Genomic DNA, 16,834 nt, shown 5'->3' with positions numbered 1-16,834 from the left:
TGAAAATTGAAGGCAGGTAGGAGGGTGCAGAGGCAACAATTTGACCACACTAGGCAGGCAGGAAGGGCAGTGGCAGCACAACAGACTATGTAATTTTAGATGTCATCAGTGATGTCATCAGTGATGCCACTGACCATGTCATGAATGATGTAAAATGTGACATCATCAGCAGTGCATTGCGGGCGCGCAAGTTATAGTTAGCAGAACTATAACTGAGGAATTTCTATGATTTTGTAGGAGTTAAATCTCCAGCTAATTATAACACCCTGAAACCTATGTTTTTTTCTGTGCATTTCTAAGGTTGTTTAAATGCTAATTTCTAACTATAAAGTCTCTGAAACCTATGTTTTTTTCAGTGAATATATATATATATATATATATATATATATATATATATATATATATACATACGAAACGCATGCCGAAGGAGCGTTAAGTCGAACACAGAGTGATTTTCAGTCGCTAACCCTCCCTAAAGCATCATCCCCGCTTGTATTGATGCTAGGGAATGTCCTCCCATTGAGAGAAGATCAGATAGAGTCCACTGCACAACTACTGGATAAGTCCTTGCACTGGCTAACCCATCACGTAAAGACAGGAGACATTCTGGAGGATTTGATCGCCCGCCAAATTATAATGGCCAGGAGAGTAGAGTGGCTGGGACCAGGCTCAAAAACTTTGGCGGGAGACTGTGTGGTTTTAAATTTTATCAACAGTTTTCTACCAAGATTTATTGTGGATCATCTGGGTTGGATGACACCCAAATTAGAGCATTGCCTTATGCTTTTTTTTTCAATCCATCATATGCACCGAATAAAGAAGTTGTCAGACTGGGCAGTTACATGACGGGTAGTGTTGTAAGGCACGACACAATGGGCAACCATTGTTGTATGGGAGCCAGAATAGAAAATAGGTTTGCCCCCCTAAGCGGCCTAGACCAGTGTGAATGACTAACACCCTTGATTCATGTTACCCATTTGAATAATAACGGGGTAGTCCGGTCCAACACTGCTAGCACGAATAAAATGGAAGAGCAACCGTCTGAACAGATAGGTCCCCATGAAACGATGGAGCCAACTACACCCGCATTATTACCCTGTATGTCCTGGAACATTGCAGGGCTACAGTCCGAGGTAGAATCCATGGACTGGCAAGAACTAATAGACCAGAATGGAAACTGTGTATTCCCGGAGACCTGGTCTACCAAACCAATACACCGACTAGGATATTTACATTTTTACAAACCAGCAGTGCAAGGACAAAAGGATAGACCTTCAGGGGGTTTGACAATATGGGTTAGGCAGAACTTGCCCTTTAGTATAAGTACAATCATAATTGATAGCATAGATATTATGGCCATCTGGCTGAAGGCTAACCCCAATAAATGTATAATTTTTGTTGATGTCTATGCACGAAGTCTTAGCGGTGGTAAACAGTCTAACACAGTTGACATCTTGGAGAATTTTGTGGGGGGTTGACTAGTGCCTCAAATTTAATTATTGCAGGAGATTTTAACACTACTTTTGAACCCCTTGATAGCGAAGACTTTAAATTGACTGAAGAGGAAGATATGCTGTGGAACGTCCCCACCTTAGAACTGCCCCCAATAAAACGATGGTCTGAGGCAGCTCTCCAAATGAAAGCATTGTGCACTGAGAAGGGGCTCAGAGCTGTGAATGGCCATACACCCTCAGACAAACAGGGAGCCAACACATTTAATAATGGTGTAAGCTCAAGCCGAATCGACTATATACTTATCAACATGGAATATTGGTATCTTATTCATGATATTGAGATTCTGGAGAGAGCTGAAAGCGACAACAATCCCCTTTTACTAAAGATGAAAACTATGGGTATAGGCCAATCGCAAATCCCAGTTCAGTTATGCTCTACCAGAGAGGTCCATTTATGTAGTAACATGAGAAGGCTAAAATGGGATAAAGTAGTGAGCAATGAACAAACCCTCACGGGTATAAGGGCTACAGTTTCCAAAACTCTGGGAGAGCTATGAGCTATTAAAACAAAGCCCGAGTTAAATGATAGAATTAAGGATTTGCATGATGAATTGTTTTGTAATATTAGAACCTTTTTCTCAAAACCAGCTAGCGACAGGAAGAAAACAGAAGCGTAAAGATGCAAGCTGGTATAATAAGAACTGTAGGGCAGCCTATAAAGCACTGGCAGTTGCCATTAAACAAAATGATTGTAGTCTTGTTAAGATCGCCCATAAGAAATATAAATCCATAATGCAACAGGCAAAAAAGGACTGGGATGAGAAGAGATGGGAGGATCTTTATGAGGTGAGCAAAGGCAGAAACCAACAGGCATTTTGGCAACAGATCAAATGGGGTAGAGGGGGACAAGCACCTGAGCCCCACAATCATGTAGCACCAGAGGTGTGGGTCCTGTTTCAAAATGATAGGGCACTTTGGTCAGAGTATATACTTATTCTAGCAAATGCAATATCTTGTGGTGCACCAACTCCCACTTCCTGGAAGGGGGCAGAGATTTAACCTATATATATAAAAGGAGATTGTTCCTGCCCGGGGAATTATCGCCCAATCAGTCTTATAGATGCCATCCAAAAAATTATAGCAAGAAAGGTTCTCAACAGAATATTAGACTGGATTGTTGAAAAGGATATATTGTCCCCATTCCAGGCAGGATTTCGCACCAACGTTAGCACGGTAGATCAAGTCTTGATAGGAATTAGCATTTAAAAAACCTTAGAAATTCACTGTAAAAACCATAGGTTTCACACGTTATAGTTAGCTGGACATTTCACTCGTACAAAATCATTGAAATTCCCCCGTTATAGTTAGTTCAGCTAACTATAACTCGCGCGCCCGCAATGCACTGCTGATGACGTCACATACTACATTACTCATGACATGGTCAGTGACATCACTCATGACATCACTGATGTAATCAGTGATGTCATTTGAGATGTCATCAGTGATGTCACTGACCATGTCATGAGATGATCTAATATGTGACATCATCAGCAGTGGATTGCGGGTGCACGAAATATAGTTAGTACAACTAACTATATAGGAGCAATTTCAATGGTTTTGTATGAGTGAAATGTCCAGCTAACTATAACACCCCTAAAACGTATAGTTTTTTGAGTGAATTTCAAAGGTTTTTTAAATGCTAATTCCTAACTATATAAGGCCTGAAACCTATGGTTTTTTCAGTGAATTTGCAAGGTTTTTTAAATGCTAATTCCTAACTATATAAGGCCTGAAACCTATGTTTTTTTCAGTTAATTTGCAAGGTTTTTTAAATGCTAATTCCTTACTATATAAGGCCTGAAACCTATGTTTTTTTCAGTGAATTTGCAAGGTCTTTTAAATACTAATTCCTAACTATATAAGTCCTGAAACCTATGGTTTTTTAAGTGAATTTGCAAGGTTTTTAAATGCTAATTCCTAACTATATAAGGCCTGAAACCTATGTTTTTTTCATTGAATTTCGAAGGTTTTTTAAATGACAATTTTTAAATGTAATAATTGTTATTTTTTTATACTGATTTACTACATTTTTGCAGGCAGGTGTTCAGAGGGCATGCCCCCTTTTTACAACACTGTACAGCGCAACCCCTGGCGTGTTTGCAGAGTAGGAACTAATTCCCCTTGCATACTGGGGGTCCCTGCGGGCCAACTAGCCCACCAGGAGCCTCCAGTATGCGCCAAGGGACTGCGTTGCTTTGCCCCGGGGGCGGCAGTCCCCGGGGCAGTGTGGGGGGGATTGTGGACCCCCCACACTTCTTTATCACTATGCCCCCGTAGGGTTATTTTTTAACAAACAGACCGGGTTTTTAAAAAAAAACATTTGGGCCTTTTTTATCCTTGTGGGACCACCTGGGCAGGCCTAGGGGTTCAGGGTGTATCTACCCTGCCCCCTTTTTGTGTTCTTCACGTTTGTTTATCTGCTTTCTTGTGCCTCGGTCTACCGAGCACAAGATGGTTGCCAACACTTCCTGGTTAGAAGTGTTGACAGCCAATGAGCATGCAGCTTTCTCGGGAAGGCATGCTGATTGGCTGCCACTGTCTGTCAACACTCCAAAACAGAAATTGTTGGCAGCCATCTTGTGCCTCGGTAGACTGCGGCACAGGAAAGCGGAAAAACAAACGTGTAGAACTCAAAAAGGGGGCAGAATGGGGGGCGTGGCTAGCGGCCGAACATGGTGGCTGCCTGACCGAGGAGCGCGAGAGGCTAGACGGCTCCACCGCATAAATCCGGACATTTATCCGACACAACTGTTCCCCCGACGGCGGATCCCGAGTGTGGGGACTGAGAGGCACTGCCCGAAGTAACTCTGAGGCCAGTCCGATATTGGAAACCGGACGACATCTGTGGCATCCGGTGACGGCCTGTCGTGGCTGTAGCGGCTCCGGACTCATGTCTGTGACTGTCCGGGCGGAAGTGAGGCTTGGCCAGGTGGCGTGGACCGGAAGTGACCGCCGACGGATACCCCCCTTCAAAACGAGGATCCTGCGGTGCGGAGCCGGGGCAGGTACGACTGGAGGCAATTCCGCCTAAGGGAGAGACTGCTGCAGTGCATATTGAGCGGAGCGAGGTGAGGGAGACGCGACGCCGGGGATTGCGCCACTAATCGGCCTGGAGGCACTGCGCGCTACGCCCGAGCTGGGACGGGTGTCCAGATCTAGTGCCCCTCATGCACGCTTCGTCTGCTCTCCCCCACTGTAATGACATTGAAACGACACGTTGCTGCGCTTCAACGCGGTTGACCCAATGAAGGTGTGGGTCCTGTGAACAGCACTTGAGAAGGGAGACGCAACAGCGAACACGCGGCATTGCTCAGACGAGACCCCTTTCAGCAACCACGTCACAGGGAGCCGGTTAGCACGATCAGTCTCCGGCTTGGCAGTGGGGTGATCTACAAACCTTGAAAAACAAAACCAAAACAACAAATAATACAACCCACAACATAATAGAAGTCTTGTGACGCGCGGGACACAGCCGTGGTCCACGCGTCTGCGCTCCCCTGACGACCAACACCGACCATTGCCTGACCCAGTGAACCTAGGGGGTGGCACCCTTGTGCAGTGTGGCCTGACTCCTTGGCTGCCTGCAGGAGCCTATTGGCGTCGTCGCCTGCGCCGTCTCTGCACAGAGGGATCTCGATACGTCAGGGGAGCGCGCGCTGGTGGGGGTGCGTGGACATCCTGTGACAAACAAGCAACAGGAACCATGGCGGGACGAGGGCCGCGAAATAATGCGACACAGGCGAAGCTGGATAAATTCGCCTACGACAAGAACAATGCGTCACATGCAGAAAACCGCACCTCTACAGGGAAAGGCCCGGAGAGTGAAGGGACCAAGAAAGTGACATTAGAAGACATAATGAAAACGCTCTCCAGTGTCCAAACGACAGTGGGCTCTATCTCCACAGATGTCAATCTACTAGGAGCGGACTTTCACAAGATGACAGAACGAGTGGCACAAGTGGAGGTAGTCACTAAATCTCTTGTGGAGGACATGTCGGAATTACAACTGGCAATGGCGCGTATGGAAGCCGTCAACAAACAGCTCCAGGACAAACTGGACGACCAGGAAGGGCGCTCAAGGCGCAACAACGTTCGCATTTTGGGTTTCCCAGAATCGGAGGGCAAGCGAGCTATAGACCTTTATGTCGAAGACATTATCAAGAACAAACTGCAAACCAAGGGTCTATCGCATTTTTTCTCAGTGGAGAGAGCGCACAGGGTACCCGGCGGAGTACCGAAGCCGGGTGCTGCACCGCGACCGGTGCTGGCAAGATTATTCAATTTCCGGGACAGAGATGCCATACTCCAGGCGGCGCAGACTTCTCCCCCTATCAAGATACTGAACTCAACGATTGCCTTTTTTCCAGACTACACAGCTGAAGTGGCCCGACGCCGGAAGACCTTCACAGAGGTAAAGAAATCCCTGCGGGCCAAGGAGTTGCCTTACTCTATGCTCTTCCCGGCGAGGCTGAGAGTGGTAGCTGACCACAAAACATGGTTTTTTGACAAGTCTGGGGCAGCCCAGGACTGGCTGGATGGCTGGCGACAAGTGGGACGACCTTCTCGCACTGATAGGCAACAGCGGCAACAACGAAACGAACTCCGAGAGGACTCACAAGCGTCGGACAGGAATGATCCGGACCACTCGTCGGAGGTTGGACCGGGCGACGACGAACAGTGACCGGTGTCCCGAGGATCTGGCTAAGGCGACTATATCAGTATAAAACAACCATATTGGGGGTGCTGCCCTTGGTACTCTGGACAGGGAGAAGCTAAGGAGGGCAGTTGGAGCCGTTGCCATCGCGGAACTCCTTACCCCCACAAGCAAGTACAATGGGTGGGGATGGGACAAAGCACTCTGCTAAGTTGGGGAGGTGGGCGGTTCTGAGTCCGTGGAGCAGGGAGGCAGGGAGGAGGGGAGGGAGGGAAATTTCAACTGTTATCGTTATTGTTTCTGTTTTTCACGTTTTGACAAGACACGACAAGACACTCGCACGTATCGTTCGACAACGCAGCACAGATATGGTACTCATGGGAGAGATAGGACCGACCACACCCGTATCACTTTATTATGACACAACACTCACCGGCACACGCCCACACTGACGCCCACATTGATTCATTGCGGCGGACCGCGGTTTTCCCTCTAACACTGCTGACATGGAATGTGCGGGGGCTGGGTGACAAGATCAAGAGGGGGCTCGTATTGCAGGCACTTAAAAGGCAGGGCCCGGCGCTGGTGCTCCTGCAAGAAACACACCTCACAGGTACGGCTTGTCAGGCGCTAGATCGCCGAGGCTACAAAATGGTGGCACACTCTGCGTTTACCTCTGGCTCTAGGGGGACGGGCATCCTGCTGAGAAGGGCCTCTCCATTCATCCTCCTACAACACAAGGTGGATGACCAGGGTCGCTTTGCGGCAATACATGGGCAGTGGGAGGGCCGACTCTTGAATGTTGTGTCAGTATACATCCCTCCAGCACTTCAAACAGTAGCCCTGACAGCACTGGGAGAATTCCTACTGGACCTTCCTGAGGGTGACGTCATCATAGGGGGAGACTTTAACTCAGTGGTGGACCCAGTATTGGATAGATTCCCGGTACGCACAAGTACCTCTGCTCCCTCGGGCTTCCGGGGTTTTCTGGCAGCCTCGGGCTTAGCGGATATTTGGAGACACAAACCCCACTGCGACACAATACACCTATCACTCAACAGCACACAACAGCTTTTCCCGCATAGACTACTTCCTTATGTTGGGTGGCGGGATACAGGATGTGGCCACCGTAGATATACTCCCAAGGGGCATATCGGACCACTCTACAGTGGTGATGACCCTTTTGAGCCGGGAAAAAACAAGGAGGAGAATATACCCTATCTACCCGAATTTTCTGAAAGTCTCCAAAGTCAAAAAAGATCTCAAGAAAGCGACCAAATTTTACTTCACTGAAAACGAAGCATCTGTGACCTCTCCCTCGATTCTTTGGGAGGCATACAAAACAGTCCTTCGTGGGCAGGCAATGTCCTCCATTGCAGGACACAAACGAGCACAGCGACAGGAACTGTCGGAGTTGGAATTGTCCCTGCATGGGGCGAATATGGCCCATATGTCAGACCCCACTGCAAACTCAGCACATAACTTGCACTTACACCAGCAGCGATACAAGGAACACATCAGACTGCTGGTGATTAACAATATCTCTGCTACGTTCCATAGGGTCTACGACGTGGGAGATAAAGCAGGAAAGATGTTAGCGTGGTTAGAAAAAAAGGGAGGGTATACAGCAACTTCAAACCTCCGAGGGACAACAACACACGCACCCCGAGGAGATTGTGAACATGCTAGCAGACCACCTTGAGAGGGTCTATACCCCTGAACGGGGAGTAACGGAAAGTGAAGCCCTAGAGTGAACACATAGTGACCAGGACGCTTCCCCAAGAGGCAGTCCAAGAGTTGGAAGCCGACCTCTCTGTTGAGGAGATACAAATAGCTATACAGACCATACAATCTGGAAAAGCCCCATTGAGAGGTTTAAACTCATGTCGGATACACTCAGCCCGCCACTGTTGGCTATGTATACGGAGAGTCACTCACGGGCAGAACTCCCTCGGGACCAACGAACAGCTGCGATAGTGGCGATACCAAAACCTGGCAAACCTCCGTCCGACTGTGCGTCTTACCGCCCTATCTCACTTCTCAATGCAGAAGCAAAAATTCTCGCAAAGCTACTAGCTACCAGATTAATGACACATCTCCCGCTCCTAATTCACCCGGACCAATCGGGTTTCATGCCACATAGAAGTACCGCTCTCAATCTGAGACGGATACATGGAGTCCTAGCGAGAGCCCCGTCACTGTTAGAACCAGCTGTAATCCTTTCACTGGACGCGAGAATGGCGTTCGACATGGTGGAATGGGGACATTTATTTGCAGTGCTGGCCCATATGGGCTTTGGCCCCAAGTTTATAGCTTGGGTGCGCCTTCTATACGCCAATCCAGTTGCTCATGTAGTGGCCAATGGTCACATCTCACGTACCATTCAACTGGCACGAGGGACCAGACAGGGATGTCCCCTTTCGCCACTACTGTTCACCCTAGTACTGGAGCCGCTGGCGGCACTGATTAGGAGCACAACCTTATTAAAAGGTATTACTTGGAAGGAGGGATGGGAGGATCGCGTGCCGTTGTACGCCGACGATATGTTAGTGTACCTGACGGATCCAGACAGGAGTATACCCGTACTTCTGGCAATATGCAACACCTATGGAAGGACATCGGGTTATACGATCAACTGGTCAAAGTCGGTCCTTTATGTACTGAGGAGACCGGCGCCCCTGTTGGACAGGGACTGCCCGCTCCTAAGAACTACAACCTCCTTTAAATATCTTGGCATATATATGACAGATAGCCACACTGAATTCTTTGAAAAAAACTGAAACCGACTCTAGACCAATTACGGACCGATGTGAAGCATTGGGCGTTGCTGCCACTGATGCTCCGCGGTAGAGCAGCGCTATACAAGATGATGGCCCTCCCGAGGTTTCTATATGCTTTAGAAAACTCACCATACCCCATTGCCCCAAGATATTTTCGCAAGGTGACGGCTTTGGTGTCTAACCTCCTGTGGAGCAACAAACCTGCTTGTATCGCCCACACCAAACTAAACAGGAGTTGGTATGAGGGGGGAATTGCGCTTCCAAACTTACAATTATACTATTGGGCGGCCCAACTCAAAATCATCAACCAATGGATTCATGCGCCCTGAGATGACCCAGCCTACAGAGCTGATTGCGTCCAACTGGGTACAGAAGGTATGCTGTCACCGCTCTATAACAGAAGTCAAGTAGCGAAGTTGATAGGGCCCACGAAACAAACAACTGTGATCTGGCACGCAGCGCAGGCAAAGCTGGGCTGGAAGGGTACAATTACCAAACTTACCCCACTCTGGGACACCAAGGTAGTTGGCCAATTGAGAAAGAGCAAGGGGTTTACACAGTGGGAAAACATAGGAATATCCACGGTGGGAGACTTATGGGATAGGGACACAGTATTTCCGTTTGCCCAGCTCCAACAACACTATGATCTAAGCCCGAATGAAACCTATAGGTATGTGCAGATTTGACAGGCACTATTACAGGCACTACCAGCAGATACGGAGGTCCCTGAATCCTCACCACTGAAAGATAGATTAACCACTGATTTTATGCAACATAATGCCACTTCCCTTACCTATAAAATACTCCTACATAACCTGATAGACCCCACATTAAAACTGCGTGAGAGATGGGTGGAGGAGGTGGGCGAAATGGACGACGCAGAGTGGAACGAAGCACTGGCGCCCCCAAGGGAGGTGGGCATCTCAGCCAGGTTTCGGCTGGTACAATTAAAAATCCTTCATCGTATATACTACACTCGAGCCACGCTACACAAACTCCAGCGAGCCCCGCATCCTTATTGTTTTCGAAACTGCGGCATCAAAGGTACCCTGTTCCACACCCTCTGGGAATGTCCTCACATTGCTGGTTACTGGCGACAGGTGATGCGTACTATTTCACAGACACTTAAGGTCTCACTTACACCAGAACCACGCAAATGTCTCCTGAATGTATGGGATCCAAACGTTTTATCTAGATATGGTCATTCATGGTGGCAAACCGAGATATAGCACAAAAATGGGGCGCTGCAGACCTGCCGACATTGGCGCAGTGGAGCAAGAACATGGACTTATTAATGGTTACTGAAAGAGCGGTGTATGTCAACAGGGCATGCCCTCGTAAGTGGAACAGGGTCTGGACTGCTTGGAATGTGTACAGGGGGGAGATTTGTGACCCACTTCCGGAAGATGTTGAAGATAGCTCAGATGAGGATGGGGGGGGGGAGAATGGGACTGTGATTGAGGAAACAGCTAGATATAAGGGAAGACGTGATGGACTATTTCAAGTGATAATGTGCTTATATCTTGTGATGCTGCAAAACTACGCACTCACATCTTATTTGAACTATTGTCGTACTGATTGTCATTGTGACTGTTTATTTTGCTGAAAATAATAAAAATTGTTTAAAAAAAAAAAAGGGGGGGGGGGCAGGGTAGAAGAACCCTGACCCTCTAGGCCTGCTCAGGGGATCCCGCAAGGACCCACCCCCCCCAAAAAATTTCCGAAAAATCGCGGGGTGCTCGCACGGTGCGCGCTTATAGATATATACATTTTTTCAATTTCAATTTTCACAACAACTATTGGAGAGGTTTACACCATGTAACAAAAAGCGTGATCTGCGAACAGAACTCTACCTTTCTGCCAAGTTTGGTGTAATTCCGTTCAGCGGTTCAGGCTGTAGCCGTGTCTAATCGTTCTATGGAAAGTAACATGGGGAAAACACGATTTGGGACCCCCCTTTTTTCTCAGCCCCCACTTGATGAATCCCCCAAAAACTTTCAGGGAAGGAGCGGAGCGGGCCATCTTCTTTGAGAAATTCGCAGAGATTCATCAACAGGCGCCAAAGTTATTCCCAATATATATATATATCTCTTTGTGTATTTGAATCTTATGCATTTTACATCTGGGAAAGTCTAGTGCATTGTGTAAAATAAAACCCCAAGCCTTATTCAAAAAAGAGAGAGAGTGCTTGCATTTTGTAAAATAAAACCCTTTTCTAAAGGTGCTGTGCTAAAGTGTTTTTACTGCGCTGGGTGTTGGGCTACCATGTGGCTGTATTATCTGATAGGTACAAAAGGGGGTGGTGATAGACGGAGCATCTGAACCAATCAAACACTCACACCCAGTCAATAGATCTGGGTTTAATCCATCACCGTTCTTTATCCCACTCTGCCACCCCAGTTCAGACATGGACATATGCAGATCAGTCTGACCCTGTGCCTCATGGGAACAGTCCAGCCCGAACTGCCAAGCCATGCCTTCCCTGGACCGGAAACAAGCTTCCGAGGACCGGTTTCTGGCATTTCAGCCGTCTTCAGCCCAGCTTGCTTGAATCCAGTGGCAAAGTGAGCAAGGGACTCACGTCTGAGCATACCCTGCCAACTTATGGCGAACAAAGCGGTAGAAAAGGGTGTGGTGATGGATGGAGCATCTGAACCAATCAAACACTCACAACCAGTCAACAGATCTGGGTTTAATCCATCACCGTTCTTTAGCCCACGCTGCCACCACAGTTCAGACATGACCATATGCAAATTAGTCTGACCCTGGGCCTCATGGGAACAGTCCAGCCCGAACTGCCAAGCCATGCCTTCCCTGGACCGGAAACAAGTTTCCGAGGACCGGTTTCTGGCATTTCAGCCGTCTTCAGCCTGGCTTGCTTGAATCCAGTGGCAAAGTGAGCAAGGGACTCACGTCTGAGCATACCCTGCCAACTTATGGTGAACAAAGCAGTACTAAAGGGGGTGGTGATGGACGGAGCATCTGAACCAATCAAACACTCACACCCAGTTAACAGATCCGGGTTGAATCCATCACCGTTCTTTAGCCCACTCTGCCACCCAGTTCAGACATGGTCATATGCAAATCAGTCTGACCCTGTGCCTCATGGGAACAGTCCAGCCCGAACTGCCAAGCCATGCCTTCCCTGGACCGGAAACAAGCTTCCGAGGACTGGTTTCTGGCATTTCAGCCGTCTTCAGCCCGGCTTGCTTGAATCCAGTGGCAAAGTGAGCAAGGGACTCACGTCTGAGCATACCCTGCCAACTTATGGCGAACAAAGCGGTACAAAAGGGGGTGGTGATGGACGGAGCATCTGAACCAATCAAACACTCACACCCAGTTAACAGATCTGGGTTGAGTCCATCACCGTTCTTTAGCCCACTCTGCCACCCCAGTTCAGACATGGCCATATGCAAATCAGTCTGACCCTGTGCCTCATGGGAACAGTCCAGCCCGAACTGCCAAGCCATGCCTTCCCTGGACCGGAAACAAGCCTCCGAGGACCGGTTTCTGGCATTTCAGCTGTCTTCAGCCCGGCTTGCTTGAATCCAGTGGCAAAGTGAGCAAGGGGCTCAAGTCTGAGCATATCCTGCCAACTTTTGGCGAACAAAGCGGTACAAAAGGGGGTGGTGATGGACGGATCATCTGAACCAATCAAACACTCACACCCAGTCAACAGATCTGGGTTTAATCCATCACCGTTCTTTAGCCCACTCTGCCACCCCAGTTCAGACATGGCCATATGCAAATCAGTCTGACCCTGTGCCTCATGGGAACCCCCTTTTCTGAATCGTCATGGGAACAGTCCAGCGCGAACTGCCAAGCTATGCCTTCCCTGGACCGGAAATAAGCCTCCGAGGACCGGTTTCTGGCATTTCAGCCGTCTTCAGCCCGGCTCGCTTGAATCCAGTGGCAAGTGAGCAAGGGACTCACGTCTGAGCATACCCTGCCAACTTATGGCTTGGTAGTTCGGGCTGGACTGTTCCCATGAGGCACAGGGTCAGGGCTGATTTGCATATGGCCATGTCTGAACTGGGGTGGTGTGGAGTGCAAACAAACTATGGATTTAGGCCCAGATCGCTGTACTGGGGTGAATGTATGACATTGTTCTGCATTCTGTCCATCAACTGTTGTTTTGCATTTTGCATTATCTCATAGGCGCATTCAAAAGACTGGTAAGCAACAATTACTCACAATAGTACTGCTCATTAACCACTGACTGCTCCAAGACCTCTAGGAAAATGATGACAATCTATAATTCATAATTTATAGGTTTATAACTAGAGATATACAAAGCATACTCCCAATACACGCAAAGACAGATAAAATCAAATGTCACACAGCTTATCAATCCATTCTTCAAAATTATCAACTCTCTCCATTAACATCTCAACACAACTGTGACTAATTTGGGGCTGACTTTAAAAAATCAAGCGGACAGTTGCAAGTTTGCATAGAGCTTTACCCGGCATGGGCAAAACAGGACAAGTTCACTTGGCTAATTTGTGTGATTGTTGCAAGGTAAAGTGTAACTCTAGAAACAATTCTAGACACAAGATACATTAATATAAACGTCATAGTTTGCAAAAGTTCAAGTCAAATCAATCTTGCTCACAGTCAATATGAAAAACAAATAATCTTAAATACTTATTTCCTGAAACATTAGGTATAAAGCTGAATGTAAAGAACAGGCAATCTTACTCTCAACTAACCTGGCAAATGTAATCTCTATACTGCTTCAGCTGCTTAATTGCAGCAGTCAGGTCTTCACGGTCTGCATGTTCTGAGGGTGTGTGAAGCCGTACAGCGTACAGGAGATCCACATATTGCTCAAATCGAAGCGAGGGGGTCAACAGCAGCTCCTGCAGACTATACAGATACAAGTTATCCATACATTTATGGCAAGAATGATATATAAAGGTCTAAAAAACTTATCTATTTGGACAAATATGGCATTTTAATTTATTCCACTTCTCTTTTTCTAACAATATGCTCATGTCGTGAATAGTATTTTCTTAAAACACATTTCGAAAATTTGGAAAATACAGGATTACATTTTCTTTACGGTTATTAGATACGGGCATACACAGGCAGAACCTAAACAGTGGCATATCATTATCTTTCCATTGCCTCCCTCTGAATCACAACTTCCACTGTGCACTAGAGAACACCTGGGTGCTCCTGTAGCTCCTTGAAGCTTTGCAAATACTTAGGTTTTCTTCACCTAAGTTGTACTTTCATTTTTTTGTAGCAAAAGATCTGTATGACCATCTCCAGGTGTTGGTCATCTTCTAAATCAATATTAGGTGACGGAAAAGGAGAGCGTGAATCATGAGGACTTGCTTTTGACTAGAATATGACAACAGTATTTATATATGAAACTTAGGTGATGCCAGTTTCACGCACCTATTGTAGAACATATGGTGTTATGCCTTTTTTCATAGGCTCCAACTTTAAACAGATTAAAGCTAGAAAAGAATGGCCACCGCTTCTCTCAGTGAAAGATATTTGATGAATTTGGGAATTGCCTTTCTGTATAGAAAATTTACAGTTGTGATTTGTGTAACAAGTGGATAGGACTCATTTGACTAGGACATACAGATTAATCAAGTTTTTTAAGACATCTCTCTGAACATTAATAATTTAGGATTTGAACAGATGCTTCTAATGTGGCAAGGGGAGCCATGCTGCACGGCAAGATCCTTTTCAAAGCAAGGCACCAAATATTGTGATGCCAGATAAACCAAAAATATGGCCAAAATGACCTACATTTGATTTTGTTTTTGGAAAAAGTGCCGATGGAGTCTTTTAACAAACCCATTCTTTTTATATTAGAAACCCTCTTTTGAAAGCCTGCAATAGGCCTGTGTGTAGTGTAGAAGAATTAGGGTGATCATTTTGTTTCCCGTGATATAATAGTCTCCCTTGTATCAACACATGCATGTATTTGCTGTCTGCTGTTCAGGAAAGGATTGAGGAGAGCTGAGAGACCAGCGAGTGAATGCTGGTGTTCCATTCCCATTTAGTTTTGAACACCTGAACCTCCAGGTTTGTGCTGGATGTGTTCTTGTGATCTGACACAGCCTCCACTTGCAGAAAAATACTATGTAAAGGCCGGCAAGGAACATTTTGGACAGTCATCCTGGCAGGACAAAATCAACCATTGTTTCTTAGAGTGAGAAAACTTCAGCACGCAGAACAGCACAGTTACTTTAATGTGCAAACAAGTACTCTTGTAAGCAAATATTAACATTTCAGAGTCTTTAGTGACAAGAAAAAGGGTCTTAGCACTTGCAGTCAAGGGTGCATTGTACTATATATTTAGAAATAGGAACATCTGTCTTTTCTACAGTTAAGTCTGAGGGCACGATTCGAGAACCTGTCCATTAAATCTCAAATTAACAGTTTTTTAGTCCAGTTTTCAAACACTCTGTTTACTAGGGAAGAGTCTCCCTTTTCTCACTCAATATTCCAATTAGATGGTTGTTGCATCTTACATTTTATCTTGCTTCAGCTGTTGATTGTATCTACCTTAGCATTCCAGGCTATGCACTTTAATAGCTACAGTGACTTTAAAATTTCATTCTGGAAATTGCACACCTAAGGAAATGTGTTGATTTTTCTGCAGCACACAGAGCCTTCCACTGGCTTCTAGTACGTCAAGAGGTCTGTTTCAAGACACCTGGTCCAGTGCACCTCACTGGGCCCAGCAGCTTGACCTATTGTGTGGCTTGCAAGCAAGCTGCCCAAGCTACTGTACAAAGAAAAGGCTGCAACAAGCAAATAGTGATGTGTCAGAGGAATATAGATGGTACCCTGGATCCTGCTGGGAGAGTGAATAAAATGCCTCAGGAAACGGCTAATGGGAACTTATCTGCAGCAGGACCAACAAACGTGAAATCTGGAGTCAGCAAGAGGGGAAAAGAACAGGATCAAACAGCAGACCACAGAAGGTTCTTTAGAACCCACCGGAAGACCAAATCCAATGGTTACGGTAAATCTATATTGAAGTGGTCCAGACAAATGGGATGTCACAGGTAAGCCATTTAAAAAAAAAGAAAATAAATAAAATATTAGCCATAGTGCCAGGAAAAGAAAAGGCTCAATAAATAAAATATCAGCCATGGTGGCAGAAAAAGAAAAGGCTCTAACTCGGCTGCAAAAGCCAATTACTTTTACATCACAAGAAGCAAAATGGAGACAAATAAAGAAAATAGTAAAAATCCATAACAGACCCACAATGATCTTCCAAAGTGATTAAAAAAAGGTGATAAGCCTCAACCAGGACTGATACAGCACAGAGTTCTTAAAGATATGCACCTGGGGAAAACCAAACGTCCACAATGTAGACTGGTGGGAAGAGATGCCAAGAGAGTGCACCACAGCTCCTTAAAGGTATGCAGTGGTGGTTACCTTTATACAATCGTGCTGCACAGAATCAAGTTGAGGGCAACAGAGGTGTAATGACTGGTGAACTAGGAACCTTGCTGAGGGTCAAATGCCATGGACCGTGTCATTAGAAAAAACAAGACCACCTCAGTAAAATAAATTGGACAAATATACATTCCGCTACAGCAGGCTGCCGGTGGCTATGCACATCCCACCACAAAAGACTGGGGAGTTGGAGGGAACTTCATTAATCTCGGAACCATCATTAAAGGCAGTATTGCTGTCAAAAAACTCCAAGGTTATGCTGGAACGAAACATCATTACAGTAAACAGTAAGGTTCACCGGTTAAAAACAGACATTAGGAAAATCAAGGGTTAAGGTGAGAAAAATAAACAAAACCTTGGTGGGCTGTCCGACGAAGTAAACACACTGAAGTCATCTGTAGCAACACTGCAGTCAGAAACGAAAATACAGGAAGCATAACTAGAAGATTTGG

General features: G+C 46.3%; 1 protein-coding gene across 1 annotated transcript in view; it reads right to left on the bottom strand.

Annotated features, from left to right (window-relative positions):
* ECT2L (epithelial cell transforming 2 like) overlaps positions 1-16,834 on the bottom strand; it is a 566,170-nt gene that overhangs the window by 64,045 nt on the left and 485,291 nt on the right. Inside the window, exon 19 of the mRNA XM_086927539.1 lies at positions 13,661-13,817. Within this exon, the coding sequence (XP_086783665.1) occupies positions 13,661-13,817 (157 nt within the window). The remainder of the gene's footprint in view (positions 1-13,660; positions 13,818-16,834) is intronic.

This window comes from Lissotriton vulgaris, chromosome 6, assembly GCF_964263255.1.
Source record: "Lissotriton vulgaris chromosome 6, aLisVul1.2, whole genome shotgun sequence".
NCBI classification, from domain to species: domain Eukaryota; kingdom Metazoa; phylum Chordata; class Amphibia; order Caudata; family Salamandridae; genus Lissotriton; species Lissotriton vulgaris.
Note: the sequence above shows the minus strand (reverse complement) of the source record. Positions and strands in the feature narration are given on the sequence as shown.